Source organism: Hirundo rustica, chromosome 11 (genome assembly GCF_015227805.2).
Source record: "Hirundo rustica isolate bHirRus1 chromosome 11, bHirRus1.pri.v3, whole genome shotgun sequence".
In the NCBI taxonomy this organism is placed as follows: domain Eukaryota; kingdom Metazoa; phylum Chordata; class Aves; order Passeriformes; family Hirundinidae; genus Hirundo; species Hirundo rustica.
This window is the reverse complement of record NC_053460.1, coordinates 12,819,941-12,835,689: the sequence shown is the minus strand read 5'-3', so window position 1 is coordinate 12,835,689 and position 15,749 is coordinate 12,819,941. Positions and strand designations below refer to the sequence as shown.

General features: G+C 44.9%; 1 protein-coding gene across 6 annotated transcripts in view; it reads right to left on the bottom strand.

Moving 5' to 3' along the window:
- The window catches only part of ZNF423 (zinc finger protein 423), a 226,238-nt gene that overhangs the window by 22,253 nt on the left and 188,236 nt on the right, over positions 1-15,749 (bottom strand). For all 6 annotated transcript variants that reach the window (XM_040075307.1, XM_040075308.2, XM_040075313.2 and 3 more), the window contains one exon: positions 870-1,001. In XM_040075307.1, coding sequence (XP_039931241.1) covers positions 870-1,001 — 132 coding nt within the window. The remainder of the gene's footprint in view (positions 1-869; positions 1,002-15,749) is intronic.

Below are 15,749 nucleotides of genomic sequence, written 5' to 3'. Positions count from 1 at the left end.
CCCAAAATTTTTTACAGCACATTTCAGAAAGGATAAATTAACTCCAAGCTCACACAAAACCCAACTTCTCAAATTGTGGGCCAAACCCTAAAGAACATAGGTTCACTTTATTCCCACCAAAGTTAAAGGAATTGCAGGTGTTGCCATGCCCCTTTACTGACAACAGGCCCACAGTGACACCTACATGATCCTTATCCCTCAAACAGATTGGAAATGCAGATGTTAACTACTGTGTTAAAGAGGGTAGAAAAGGCAGCCTTTAGCATGCACCCTGCAGATCCTGGAAAAGCACGAACCACCCATGATCATTTGCACTGATGAGACAGCTTAAATGATCTATAGAGAAGGAATACCTAGCAGGCTCTCTGACAGGAGTTAGAAATGTGCCACAGTAAGAAAACTGGGCTTAAAAAACTTTTGAGAGAGCAGCTGGCAAAACCACAGAGTTGTATAATTTGGTTTTATCAAACCTTTACTGCCCTTTACTCAGTGCTGTAAGCAGACCATGGACCACCTGGCCTTTAAAGAGTCCTCGCTTGGGTGAATAAGGACTTGCAAGAGCATGTCCATCCTTTGCAAGTCCTGCACTTGGAAACACACAGACCTTTGAGCCACAAGGCATAATGTAAATGTTTGGAGCTGTGGGGGCCTTGCAGAGCCCGCTGCATGTGGCAGGGCTGCTTGGTGTCAAACGGCACAGAGCTGCTCGGCAGAGCGAGCCCCAGCTTCAGACAGAGGATATTTGAACACTTCTGAGCACAGTATTTCTTTTTCCCAGGGAAAAGAATACAGTATTTTACAAATCCCCCGAGTGTCATTTCTGGATCTAGCCATGCACGCTGAGGCTTGTCTTGGCCTCCCTGTCTTACCTGTGAAACAAACAGGGCATTTGAATGTGCCTCCCATCCCCTCAAAGCTGTGCTCAATCAGGTGACACAGGAGCTTCGCCGGAGAGTCAAACATCTGGTTACACAGCTTGCACTCATGATTGATGCCTTCCTCTGCAAGGTTCAAATGATACAACTTGTTAGTGACACAGCAGATTAGCGTCGGGGAGCAGCAGCAGGCGGCAGGAACGCCTGTGCGGACACACAGGGCCCCTGGCCCCCCATTCCCATTCCCACTGGCCCCCCATTCCCATTCCCACTCCCACTGCAGGATGAGTCGCTGGCATTAGGGGTGCAGCCCCCACATTTGGGCTGCGCTGAAAGCGGCCCCGCGCTCCATCCACCGGGAACCCAACGACAGCACAGCCCTGCCACAAAGGGACAGCAGCCCTGCCCCGGGTACGGAGTACTAAAGAGTCAAACAGCATTTAAAATTCCTTTAATACTGTGAATTCAAGCAGCAGCACTGACAGAGGGCTGAAGTGATGTCTTCACCTCAGAGTCCATTGCAAACACACAGGAGAGGAAGGAACTATTGGAGAATAGCAGGAGCTGAGAGCAGAGTGTCAGTGTGAATTTTTTTGTATCTCTTGGCTTTTTACAAGGTGCAGAGAGACCACTGAAGGTATTTAAATGTCATTTGAAAGCGTGATTTCCTTGTCATAGACCTTAAGTATTGAATACACAGGGTCCATTTTAGATGCCTCCATATTCTAACTGAACTCAGTGAAATAACAATAATTATTACTCTTGGTTCAAGCCTATCACTTTTGCAAGATGAAAAGCTTCTCTGTTTACTGAATTTTGTGGTTTCTGGTACAGCTGAGATTATTTTTGAGGTACTGAAGTCATATAAAGCAATTTTCACACGTAAAACTAAACAATCCTTTGGTTTTTTTGAAGGGAGGGGGAGAGTTGCAGGATTTTACAAAACATAGCATACAGTTTATAAAAATCAGAAACTACCTAAAAAGCTTTAATACTGTAGATGGTTTCTGCAAATGCTTCCTGAAAATGTGTCTTTCCTTCACTGCGGCAACACATGAACTTCTCATGAAAACATATTTTAAAAACAAAATAAATTCTTCCTTTTGTTCTACACTCATCTTTATTTTTGCATCCTCAACTGTCAATGGATACTCATTTTTAGTTCCAAGATCACTGAGAAAAGACTACATTACTCCATGAACCAATTCTTGCCAAATATATTTGAATCTTATGAATAATGTGATCTCTCAGAAGCAAGGTCTTATAGTTGCTTCAAATTAGATTTTCTATCTTTAAAGGGGCTAAACAGAAGGAAAGAATTGCCTCCTATGGAGCCTTGGGGTCTATCAGGATCCCAAGGTCCCTGTCCAAGGCTTGGACAGTGCAGAGCTGCCCGTGCTGCCTCGAGGCTGGGTGGGCTCTGGCAGCCGTGCGGCACTGGGTGCTCACAGTGGGTGCTCACACAGTGGGTGCTCACACAGTGGGTGTTCACAGTGGGTGTTCACAGTGGGTGCTCACACAGTGGGTGCTCACACAATGGGTGCTCACACAGTGGGTGTTCACAGTGGGTGTTCACAGTGGGTGCTCACACAGTGGGCGCTCACACAGTGGGTGCTCACACAGTGGGTGTTCACACAGCGGGTGCTCACACAGTGGGTGTTCACACAGTGGGTGCTCACACAGTGGGTGCTCACACAGTGGGTGCTCACAGTGGGTGCTCACACAGTGGGTGCTCACACAGTGGGTGTTCACACAGTGGGTGTTCACACAGTGGGTGCTCACACAGTGGGTGCTCACACAGTGGGTGCTCACAGTGGGTGCTCACACAGTGGGTGCTCACACAGTGGGTGCTCACACAGTGGGTGTTCACACAGTGGGTGCTCACAGTGGGTGCTCACACAGTGGGTGCTCACACAGTGGGTGCTCACAGTGGGTGCTCACAGTGGGTGCTCACAGTGGGTGCTCACACAGCGGGTGCTCACAGTGGGTGCTCACACAGTGGGTGCTCACAGTGGGTGCTCACACAGTGGGTGCTCACAGTGGGTGCTCACAGTGGGTGTTCACACAGCGGGTGCTCACACAATGGGTGCTCACAGTGGGTGCTCACACAGTGGGTGTTCACAGTGGGTGTTCACACAGTGGGTGTTCACAGTGGGTGTTCACAGTGGGTGTTTACACAGTGGGTGCTCACAGTGGGTGCTCACACAATGGGTGCTCACACAGTGGGTGTTCACACAGTGGGTGCTCACAGTGGGTGCTCACAGTGAGCGCTGGCACCGCAGCTTCCTGGGGAATGGGGAGATGGCACGGGGACAAGTAAACAGGTGGGTTGGGAAGGAGATAAAAAGAGAAAAGGAAAGAGAAAAGGAGAGAGCCAGGAACAGAAAGATGAAAGGGCTGGTGGCTCTGCTGCAGCAGCGCTACGAATTCCCTCGGGAGCCACAGGCAGGGACTGGGATATTCTGGGATGCCACGAGGTTTGCAATGCTCTGCTCGCGCAGCTCCAGGGGCGGGCGCGTTGCCCTCTCTCACGGGTAGGTTTCCAAACCAGGCTCTCTCCCCTCACTGTGGCCTAAGGCTGGATTCTCCCATCAGACCCTTGCCTGAAAAGTTCTGGCTTTGTGTGAATTTTGCAACCTGCTCCAGAGGGGGGAAGAGATGGGGAGGGGGCATTAGCCACACGCTGAGCATGCCCAGCCACACCGCTGTGTACAGCAACCAAATGCTGCAATAAACCCGCAGAGGACAAAGCAGGAACTGGGGGGAATGGAACAAATGCCTTCTACGAATAAATCAGAGAAATCATGTTTGACATTAATTTTCTACCCTCTACATACTGGGTATTTGGAAAACAGTGAATCATGTACAGCCCATGGTCCTGTGTGAGCATATGTGTTCATAAATACAGACAGACACATACTGATCACTAGACAGCTGCTCCTTTTCCAGCCTAAATATCTATAATTTGAGTAAAACTTAAAAAAAAAAAAAAAAAAAAAAAATTCCAAAAAACAAACAATGCTCAGCATTTCAGTTAAAGTATATTCTTACAAGCTTGGTATGTTTAATTAGGTAACAAAGATTGTGTATTTTCTGGGCTGATCCCTGCAGTATTTTAAATAGTTAAACCCATAACAAACTAAAACTAGAATGAAAAATAATAAAACATAATGGGTTCCTGCAGATCTGGAAATTTATCCCACTCGAGGCAAGACCTTTTGATTTGCAAATCCACTTCTGAATTATAAGGCCTTCTCCTCACCGGTGGGGGTTTTTATTCCACTCCCACAGGAGTCCATTATGTATTTCTTGTGTCTATAAAACCATCCAGAAAGAAAAAAAGGGGGGAAAAGTACCATGGTTAGCATGACAAACGTTTCTCTTTTCATGCATGTGTATTCAAAATATGAAAATGCCCAAAGATATAGATAGAATTGCTGCTATAATCACTCTCTCCTCTATGGCATTTTACAGCATATTATTTTACACAGAAACACAGCACATGTATTGGGATACTCAGTCACCTTTGGAGAATAACTTCCTTGAATTATATAAGATCATATAGGTACATGCAAGGAGGCTTTTTGACAATGCGGTGTGACAGTCAAATGTGTGGCGCTGGGCACTAGAACAGCAAACAAAACGTATCATCATTTCCCTCATTCTTATTCGCCTTTTTTTTTTCCTAGCATGACAAGCGTATATGAGAGACCTACATAACTCAAGTGAATTATGCAGCCCCTCTCATTTGTAAAATAAACTGCAGATTTTTACAGTTTGTTATGCTAGATCCTCTCCCATTTCTTCATAAGTGTATCTGTGGAGGTATCAGTTGATTACAAGACTAAATGCACAATGTGAGCAATGCACAGCAAACAAGAATCTTGGGTTTCTTGCCTTTTTTTCTTGAGCTCAAAATAATAAGCATTAATTTTACACTTCATTTCTCAAAAAAATAATAGGATGTGCTCTTGTTTAAAACAAGCAGGCCTGCTGGATTCTGTCAGGCTGAAACTATGTCAGGCCAAAAGAGGAACAGAGCGCTTTGTGTAAAAGTATCATGGGGAGATGATAGTATCCTGTAATGTTTTCAGTACCTACTTTTGTCTCCAAAAGCATTTGATCCCTGGCAGACACACACTTATTTCCATACTGGTCTTGAGGGAAGCCAGTAGGAATGAGAGCTGATTATCTGAATCCTGAAGGTGAAACCTGGGTGGTGCCCACTGATGTCAAAGGCAGGCATTTGTATAAATTTGGAGGTACATAATTTACTGCCTGTTAGTGAGGATTAGAGGGTTGCACAGACCCAGCTGAGCCAGGGTGGCAGAGCCCGTCGCTCATTGTTCCCAAGTTCGGGTGCGTTTGCAGGATAGTTTTGAATATGGTGCTAGGGTGTTTAGTAGCGCTTGTGCTGCCATCCTGCCCGTTTTAGAGTGCGAATACGCTTCTCCATAAAGCTATTTCTGCTGCAGCAATGTGCATTTAATACATATTACAATGAGTCTCTAAGCCTCTAAGAGAAGCGACACCAGCAGCCTCCTGGCGAGGATGCAGTATAATTAATAATGCTGTATTAAACTCATTTACTGTATCAGCTGCATTTCTAATTATAACTATATTAATGGCAATGTAAAAGTACACGTTAACACTGACATGTACCGACACGATACACCAATAACAAGCAGAAGATCTGAACACCAAAATCAAGATGGCATTGTCTTTACTCTTAGTTAAAACATCTCTCTTCAACTCGATTTAATAAAGCAAAAATTTTCCCTTACGGAATAACTGCAATAGTCCTAATTTGAGAGATCACGTAAGACAATCTGATGCTCGTTGCTGACAACAACATGTACATCCCACATTATAACTTTCCAGACCAGTATATTTCTACTCTACTGCAGCAAATTAAGCCAATAAAGGGGAATTTCTTCCCTGTACTCAGATGTTCACATCCATGAGTTAACCATGCTTTTAATGAACTTTGAAATACTGCGATTCACTGTAACAAAGCATTAATATACTCTGTTCACAGAGAACCTTCTCCTGTCCATTAGATCATAAATTTGGTAGAATTAAATGGCCCGTGTGCTTTAATTATGGTAGAAATAAATAGAAATTGGAATGAACACAAGGAAATAAAATGAAAACTGCGTGGAACTATTCTGTTTATGCAATTCATTTCCCAATAAATAAGAAATCAAAGGGAAAAATTTATAATGTAAGAAAAGAAGGAGCTTCCCCAGCAATTTTTTCCATGTGGCTGTGACAAGCAAGGGGCTGGAACCAGGGTAGGATGGCAGTGGTGGACACCCCCCTCAAACACAAAGCCTGCAGAGAACCACTTTGACCCCTCATCTGCTTGGCACCACTTCACCACTGGTTTTCATTAAAAACAATCCACAAGGATGGAAGTAGAATCATGGTCCGACAACACGCTGCAACTGCTCCAAGGGGATGGCAAATTTGCAGATGCTCACATTGGATGAAGACGATGTCTGCTGTACAGTCGACATTTCCTCCTCGCCATTGCTGCCTAAAGCCATGACCTGCTACACAAACCATTTGGACCACGTTGCTCCACTGCATGTTTGTAATTAATCCCGGAGAACGAGGCTGAGCCCCTCCCTTGCTGGCGAGGCAGCATCGGGGCGAGGACGTGCCGCTCTCCGGCCCGGCGCGGGCCAGCGGCACCCAGCCGCTCCCGGGCACAGGCACCCCGGCCATTAGACAGCCTTGGGCGGTGAAAGGCAGCGGATTGATGGCGTGGCAACAGAAATGTCACCTGGGGAGCTGGGTGTCGTCCTCCCAGGGATGCTGGAGGTCAGTTACCATGGCAACACCGAATGAGCTCAACCTTGTAACTGACCCTTATCTTTTTTTGATCTGTGGCCCCCTTGGGACCTTGGCTGGAAATCAACTGGAAAATAATCTGGTCACATATCAGAAAGAAAACTATTTATACTTATTTATTTATCCAGGTAGAGCTCATATCTCCCTTTGACGACTCTGCCAGACTAAAGACACCCATCACGTTCCCTCGGCGGTTTCAGCGGCTGTGCGGAAACACCCAGCTCTGCGCTGTGAGAGACCATGCCAAACCCCCTGCCACTGCAAAACACACGCACACAAATTGCCACGGGTATCTGTGCTCATGACTCTACTGATATATTGCCAAAATCTTGCCTTGCTCTCAGCCACCGACTTGCCCGTGTGGATAAACATACACCTACACCCCTTCTTGGATGGCTTAATATTTTATGTTGGTATCCGCTAATCATATTCTTTTGTGCTTTATCTCTCTGCTGAAATATGATTCTGCTTTGAAATATATTTATATGATCTAGAATGGCACAACACTGATGTCTTTTATGAGCCGAAGATTGTTTAATAAAATCTTGCATTTCTGCTTCATCCTTATGACAATTTTACTATTATAAGTTTTCAAGGGATATGAGAGCTGTCCACTGTGGTTAGAAACAGCACTTTAATGAAAAATGATAACATGAGGGCTTGGATTTTTCTAGAAACTATGTAAAGATTACCAGCAAAAATACAAGTTCCCAACATGCATTTGTTTGTAATTTTGTTGGTTTTCCTTATATTTGCCTATGGATAAGACTCATTAAAATCAGATCTGTTCATCATAGTTTTCCGAGGGATGGGCAGCCCAGACAAGGGTTTATCAGCACAAAGGGCAATTGGTCTTCTTCAGGTGGGGAGACTCTCTGGGGAAGTGGGATTCGGGAAGTCAGGGACTATATCAGGAGACAGAAGCCAAAGGACTTGCTGGTGCAAGAGGAAGTGCCTATGGATTCCTGGTAACAAACTCCAAGGTTACTTGTGACGTACTTCTTCAGGCTCGAAAAGGTATTCTTTTCCATGCTAAATTAGCCGAACCACAAAACGGGTTTTAAACTCTTTCATCATCTTAGGGGGCCTCGAGCTCAAAATATGCAGAATTGGATACCAAATTATTTATGGGGTAGCTTGTAAGTTCACTGCCTCCAGTATATGTCAGTACACTGCAATATTAAAATGACCATCAAAAAGAAGCATGGTCCCAGAGGGACTGGGGATGAGATTGCAGGGAGTTTCCTCCTGCCTGCGAGTTCCTGTGCTGCTGCAGAGCCCCTGCCCCGCTCCTGGCCGCAGGCTGTGCTCCCACTGCACCGTGCCCCGGAGGGAAACTGAGCCTCACGCACACGGGATGGGGCTGCCAGGCCCAGCTTCATCAACTGAATTTTCAGTTTACAAGAATAATAACATCTAAAAGTTCAAAGGAGTTCATGGAGTTGTGCATCATCTATCTCTGACTGCAGAGGCCCAGAGGGACCTGCCTGCAGAGCTTTATTTTAGATTTAGATATTAATCTGGGAAACTGCATAAAGATAATTTACAGAAATGCACTATAGCACAATAACTTCACACTTTGTCAACCTTTCTCTGAAGATGCCTCTTTTTTAATAGCCTATATTAAAACTTTTTGTGGACTAAAGCCTCATAGGTCTGGCTGCTCCTTCATAATAGTTGATTAAGGAATAACTCCACGGGCTTCCACACAAAAATGGAAATGCAAAAGCCATACAGGAAAAGAAACACATGCTGCCTTTGGGTGTGCGAGCCCATACAGCCATACACAGAATTAGCTTGATCCAGACTAATGAACCCTTAGGAATGAGTAGTTTAGTAAGAACACCTCATTCCCACACAATTCAACTCAGGTCATGTATTTCAATGTTTTGAAATACTCACAGTTGTGTTGTTTCAAGTTTAATGTCAATACCTGATGAAACTGAAGTAACACAGCCCCGAATGCATGGCCACGCAGCTTATTCCCTGCACTATCCTCCCTCATGCCATTGTATAGCTGAAAACTAAATATACCTTATTGGTCCCGGTCTCCTCCCTGGGAGCAGCTCCCTGTACTGCTACACAGCAGGAATTCAGCCTCTCATCCTATTGACAGTATCACATCCAAGAGCTCAGTCCAGACAAACAGCAATAACTAGCATCTACTTGGCATCTATTCTTGTGAAATTAAAAATTAAAATTAAAACATCATTATACTCTTATTAAACATCCCACCGGAATATGCCGACGCTTTAAAAACATGCAAAGCTTTAAACCTACTTTAGATAGGTGTAAAGCCCTTTTTTACTCCTTTTACAGGCTTGGCAAGTCCCCCAGCCTCAGCAGCAGGGCCCCAGAGCTGTGAGGTGCCCCGTCCCCGCTGCATCCCACCCGTGCCTCCTGCAGTGCCAGCGTGCAGCGACTGTGGTCACACAGAGCCCACCAGAGCCGCCAGGACCCACTGGCCTCCAGGTACCAAGGCAAAGCCTTCCCTCCCTCCCTCCCTCCCACGGGCACCCCCTCCCCTGCCCGGGTGCGGGGTGGCAGCTGCACCCCACAGCTACTGCTCAGCAGGCATTTGCCCTTTTGCTGGGTGCACTGCTGTGTGCTCAGAGGAAGGTTCCTGAGCTGGGGATGCAAGGCAGGGTGAGCAGCCCCCAGAGCTAACCCAGCACACCTGGGACAGCACACGGTGTTTGTTAAAACACCAGCTCCCACTGATGTGTATCGCTGATCCTCACATCACCATTTCCCAAGTACACATTGACACGATAGACTTTAAATCTATCATGTAAATAATCATCAGATTAATGGTCTCTAATAGTATATAATTAACATGACAGGCTACAAGCCAGTTGTTGTCAACTACACTCAGCAATGCATAGAGTAAGAGAAAGGCATACACTGCTCCCATGATGGCATCAGGGAAATAGAAAAACCTGTAAAAGGAGAAATAGAAATAAAGCTTAAAAAAACAAAAAAAAATCCACCTAAATGTACAATTTGACTGAGAAACACTGAAGGTTCTTTCAGGCATCAGAACACAATAAATGTCAATTTTTTGAGTGGGAAGGTAGATTTTTATTTCCATCAGCAAAGAAAAAATTCCATTATCCCTGCACTGGTGCAATGCCTCTCCAGTGAGTACAGGTGAGTTAGCATAAGGGGCCTTATTCTGATATTGCAAATTCTGCATAAACATGGAAATATGTATCCAGCAATTTAGCTTTACAGCAGTATCAGCTATGGTCAAATTAAAGCTTACATTAATATAGATATCTGGGAAGTGGTGCAGTAGGCATAGAGTTAAAAATGCAATTGAAAACCAACCATTATTTTTGAGCATTATTTTTGTGGCAGATCAACAGAAGCTGGCCAAATGCTGCGCCCTCATTATGCTGGGGCAATTTTCACCACTTACTCAAATAAATGCATTTCTTTTAAATATGTGTTAATTTTGTTTTCTTATTAAAAAACAGTACTCCTAGGGAAAAGTCTCCAGTTAAAAAACAATCTCTTATGGCATTGCTATCAACTTAAAGACCAAATTTCTTTGAAATACCTCCAGATAAGCAAAAAAGCCAGAAACATCTCTCAGCTTTTTCTTGGAAAATGAAAATGATGGTTACCCAGCTATCTTGACATGAGCATTCAGCAAAACTGCACCAGAGCTCACTTGTTCATCTGAGGGTTGAACACATGTCACAGCCCAGCCCCAGAGAGGCTCCTGTCCCCCACCCCTACCAAGGTGCTCCTCCTCTCCTTCTCCCCAGGACTAGGGCTGGAGCTCGGGGACACAAACCAGTTATTGGGGATGGCAGAAATGAGATGCCACTGCAAACAGAGAGAACCAAGGGTAACTAAATAAGGTCTGGCTGGCTAAGATAGGTAACTGATTTTGCATGGCACAAGTATCTCTCAGAGCTCATTAACTGTAAATATGCCCAAAAGAATGAACCTCCCCTACGAGATATATTTTAAATCAGGAATCCTAGGGTGCAGTAACACATGATATTCCTTAAGGCAGTCAAAAAGAAGAGTCTGCATGAAAACAAGCAAATATCTTAAGCATCTCTGCATTATGCAGACATATATCCTTGTACTATGGGATTATGCACAAGTAAATGTACAGAGAATCTCCCATTGATGCTGGTGGAATTTGCTTGATTAACACTCCACAGTCCAGGTGGAAATCAAACCCTATGGCAGCTTCATCTGAATACAAAAAGAAACTGCAACCCAGTGGCTTTCTGGAAGAGATCTCACAGCTGAGCAAGGGCACTGTTTAACACAGACTGTAAAGTTATTCTGGGTAGTGCTCATCTAACACACAAACATGGATTAAAATGCATAAAACCTAATATCTAACTCATAACACCTTTACATGTCTTCTTTGTCCTGCACATGAGCCAGCCAGCTTGCACACTTCACATACGATCTGGAGCTGGACAGGCAGCACTGAAGCAGTTGCCCTGAGCACTGCACAGAAGGAGAGCTCAGGGCCAGCACACGCATGCTGTGGAGCTGTGAGGGACACCAGTGGCAGGGAAACATGGGCAGAACCTTCTTCTGGAATCTTAACTCAGAGGACTTTGCCTTCTGCCTTTGTAAACAAATTCCTTTCTGTTTTACTACGAGTAGCTCAGTCAGGCATTTACAGCTGTTGGCAGATTCTCTGTCAGTGCACAACATGGCCAGCTTGGTTTTATTTTCCTTTTAGAAACACATTTTCTTCATTTTATATGTCATTAGCTTTTTAATCCATTAAGGAAAGCTATGTGCAAACTCTCACATTGTAGGCAGACTCTGGAGAAGACATTTGGTCTATGACAGAAAACTTAGTGCAAAAGATAAGAAAAGTCTGTATTTTTGGTTAAATAAAGGGATCTGGAAGAGCCAGTCCTACAGTGGTGCTGAAGCAGCCCTCTTCCAGTCACCTAAAAATATGAGCATGCCACGGTATCAAAACACAATGACATTCAGGAGGCTCTGATGGCTCATTAACAGCAGGAGTCCTACAGAGCTATTTTTGCTTAAACTAACCCAGATCTCATGCTCACACCATTGTAAAGGTTTCCTGGACTCTCTGCATTGCCTCTCATTCTCAGAAGTTACATTTAAGAATAAAATAGAATTAGAAAAAAAACCCACCAAGCCCCAGGCCTCTGCCCAAAATGTTGCCCTGAAAGCACCAAGATGTTCCCAGCAGGATGGTGCTTTCAGGATGTGCACGGTACGGGCTGGAGCCATGCAGAGGTGGCTGAGATGACTTGGAAAGATCCAAAGGTGTTGTCAGATTGCTGTAGAGAAAGGCCTGATGTGCAATCATTGAACTTGAAAGAGACTTAGGGGTATCCACCTAATAAGTCCACATGAGAAGAACCTTATTTCACAGCCCTGCAAAAGTTACTGAGAAAGAATGAAAAATGAGAGGAAAGATCAAGCTGCTTTTCAGCTGTGCCCTCAAATAAAATAAGATTCTTAATCAAGCCATCATGGAGTCCCTGCTTCAACCAAAAACGTTTCTCTCTGTCAGAGACCTGCTACCCACCCTTTTTTTTTTTTTTTTTTTTTTTTTTTTTTTTTTTTTTTTTTTGTGAGTTCTTATTTTAACCTCAGATTCAACAATCAGCATTAAGAAGTCAGCATTTGCTCCTATCACCCCAGAGAGGTAGGGAAGATACAATTGTATATATGCAAAATAGGTATGAACTCTGATAACAATACTTTGCCTGTAGGCAAAAATTGACTTTTTAAATGGCAGTTACTATAATAATGTTAGCCTAAGACCCACTCTTGCAGGATTTTCCTCTGCTTAGTAAAAACAAGGTATACACTGATAGGAAAGGAAAGAGTTTGGGTACTGGTAATACGGGGAATGTTTTAGTGGGAATAGGGGAAAACAAAACTGTAAAATAAAAGTAAAAGGTCTGTCCCACTGAACTACAAATACAAATTACGAACTACATGCTCAATATACCAGCACGGAGGAGGTGAAGTGGCAAGTCGGTAGACACAGAGGGAAGAAGGGCTGCCAAGATCGTTCCTTAAAGCTTGTTAGTCTCAAGCAGCAGCACCTGAAAAGGCCTTGGGATGCCTTCCCCACACAGCTTATTCTTTTGGAAAGCTTCCTATAGAGGAAGGGTCTAAAGCAATGGTCTGCTGGATGAGTGGTAAATGATACCTACTCTTTACCTTTCTTTTCCTTATGATTAACATCAGAAAGTGCATTTCTGCACAAGTGGAAGTGCAAGAACAGGGCTTCCTTTCTAATCCCACCTGAGGTGTGATCAGAAAAGTCGGGCTCCCCAAGGGAGTGCTTTGGGAGACCTGGGATGCCCTGGTGCCACCCATGTGCCCGAACTGCTGCAGCAGCTGCAGGGAGTGCTGCCAAGGCCACCCAGCTCCAGCGTCACCGGCCACTCCTCCATCAGGCACTGGCCCTGGCAGGTTGTGGGGCACAGCCCAGGAAGAGGCGTGCAGGCAGCGTGGCATGCACAACAGTTGAATCTTTGCAGCTAGATGAGCATCAATTATGCATTGTATCAAAATCCAAAGGCTAGAGCACGAAGCAGGCAATTCAAAGAAACAGCATGGGCAAAGCCAATGCCAAAGAAATGAAAATATGTCCAAAACTGTGACAGAGCGCTCGGCTACTTTTCACGTAACATCATCAATCATCTCTCATCGAAGATTTCAAATAGTTGAGAAGAGATTACAAAAAATATTCAAAGATAAAATATTTGTATTTTGAGTGTTAATTTGACACAAAGGAGTGTGCATGAGGGAATGTTTATAATCAGCACTCCAATAAACTCACAAATGACTCTAGTATTTTATAAGCTTGTTAGAAACAAATCACTCCCTTAGCTTATATTTACTTACTGATGAATAATAAAAGGCCTCAATACACAAAGAGTAAATTCAAAATGTTTTCCTCTTGTTTTATCTTCTATGACAATACTGGAACCCTCTCGTTCCGGCTGTGATTCCCAAACACGCCTCTCCTGGTTTTATGGCCAAATATTGATTTCTCCGTACAAGCAGAGGCAGCTTTGGACCTTGGTTCCTGCCCCCATCTCCTGTGTAAAACAGACCCCCTGGTCTAGAGCTGAACAGCAGTGGCTGGCCTTGCCCCTGCCCTCGTGCTGCCTGGAGGGGTGGGGAAGGAAGAGCCCAGCTCTGCCCATTTACACAGCAGTGAAGGCGCAGTCTGAGCGCTCCGTCTTAGGAGGAAGAGAAGATAGGCACACCTCGCACACCTCCTGGAGCAACACACGGGACAGCTGACAAATGAGTATAAAAAGAGACTTGGCAATATACTGATAAACCTGCAACGGTCCCAAACAAACACATCAACTGCCTCAGTTGGTCTGCAAAGGCCTGAGTGAGGTGTCAGTACAATACAGGCTTCTGTGACCACCCAAATACCCTGCACACCCTTGGTGCAACAGCCCAGTAATTGACCACAGCTGAAAAAACCCTTTAGCCTGTTTAAAACCACCAGGATGCTTTAATGCAATACAAATCATCCTTCAGCAGACAATATAACACCTACACCTTCCAAATGCTGTTAGTTATACACCAGCTCAGACCAATAATGCTCTAGATGAGAGCACAGGAGACCAGTGCTGGCCATCAAGGCCTGGCAGTAGCTGTGCCTGGTACCCACGTGTGCCATGATAGCTGGATTTCAGGAGTAATTGCTGCACGGGTCGGCATGCTGGATTCATAAGCGGTAAGTAGCACAAATGGAGGGAAACAAAAGTTGGCAGAACAATGCCTCATTTTTCTAATGTAACTAAGTGCTGAACGTGGTAATGGGAATTGTGGGGATACTTGTCTTTATGCTCTTATTTACCCAATAGAAATAATACAGGGATATTCTAATGCAGGTTTTTACTTAATGTACAGTTAAGCATTACACAAACATTTTATTGTGGTCTGTAAAGATGATCTATTTAGAGGAGCTGGAAAAAAAAAAATCAAACACTGCATTCAAGCATAAGTGCTTCTGGTAGACACACAAATGCAGAGTGACTTTGCAAAGTAAATGTAACACAGGCTTTTGTTCTAGATGGCCCTGTTGCTTCATGCACAGGCATCAAACACATCTTCACCACCCCTTAAAGACAAACCAAACACTGCCATGGATCAAGCTGGCTGGACACACAGCATCTTTGTAATTGCATTAAGATGCTGGAGCGAATAAACACGGCCAGGTCTGCTCAGAGCCCCAGCACCCACTGGTGCTGCAGAGGGTGACGTGTGAACTTGAGGCAGCTTCTGTAACATGCCTGGTGGTCTTCACAGGGAGCTGGGAATCACTCCAGTATTGCAGAATACAAAACAAAGCTTGCACAGCCCCTATTATTAACCATGATTCAGGTGTGCATTGAGCTGATTAAGCAATTAGTCATTACAGACATAACAGCCTAGGATTCACATTTCCAGAGTACGTTATAAGATGGTTTTATTTCTAAAACTGTTAATGGCAGAGCCATGAGAAAAAAAAAAAAGTATTTTTTCACCTGCGGACAAGCCATAAAGCACTGTTCAGGAATTTATTAAGTGTAACACTGAGAAGCAATACACTTTCAAAATAAATCTCAGGGCCCCAAAGCCATGGCCACATGGCAGTGCCACTGCAATCCTCCTCAAGGACAGAGACCACCCATCAGGGAGCTCAGCCCCCTCACCTGCCCCTCGGGCCAGCAGCTGGAGCAAAGGGAAGGCTGCAGATGGAGCACCCCAGAGACTGCTCCACGGTGCGGGTGGGAGGTCTGACAGAGGAGGACCAGGCAAAGGAAGGCGGAGCACGGCTGTCCCACAGCAATGCCACTGCCATCCCTGCCACTCCCATGCCACTCCTGTGGGAAACTGCCCTTGCCACGGGCTCCCCAGCCCTCGCTGCCTGTAACGCAGTGCCTCCAGCACCACGGGGTGAAGTGCTGTGCTCTCGGGCACGTTTGTGCTCTAAAAGCAGAGCTGCTGCCTGAAACCCCAGCCACTTAAGCC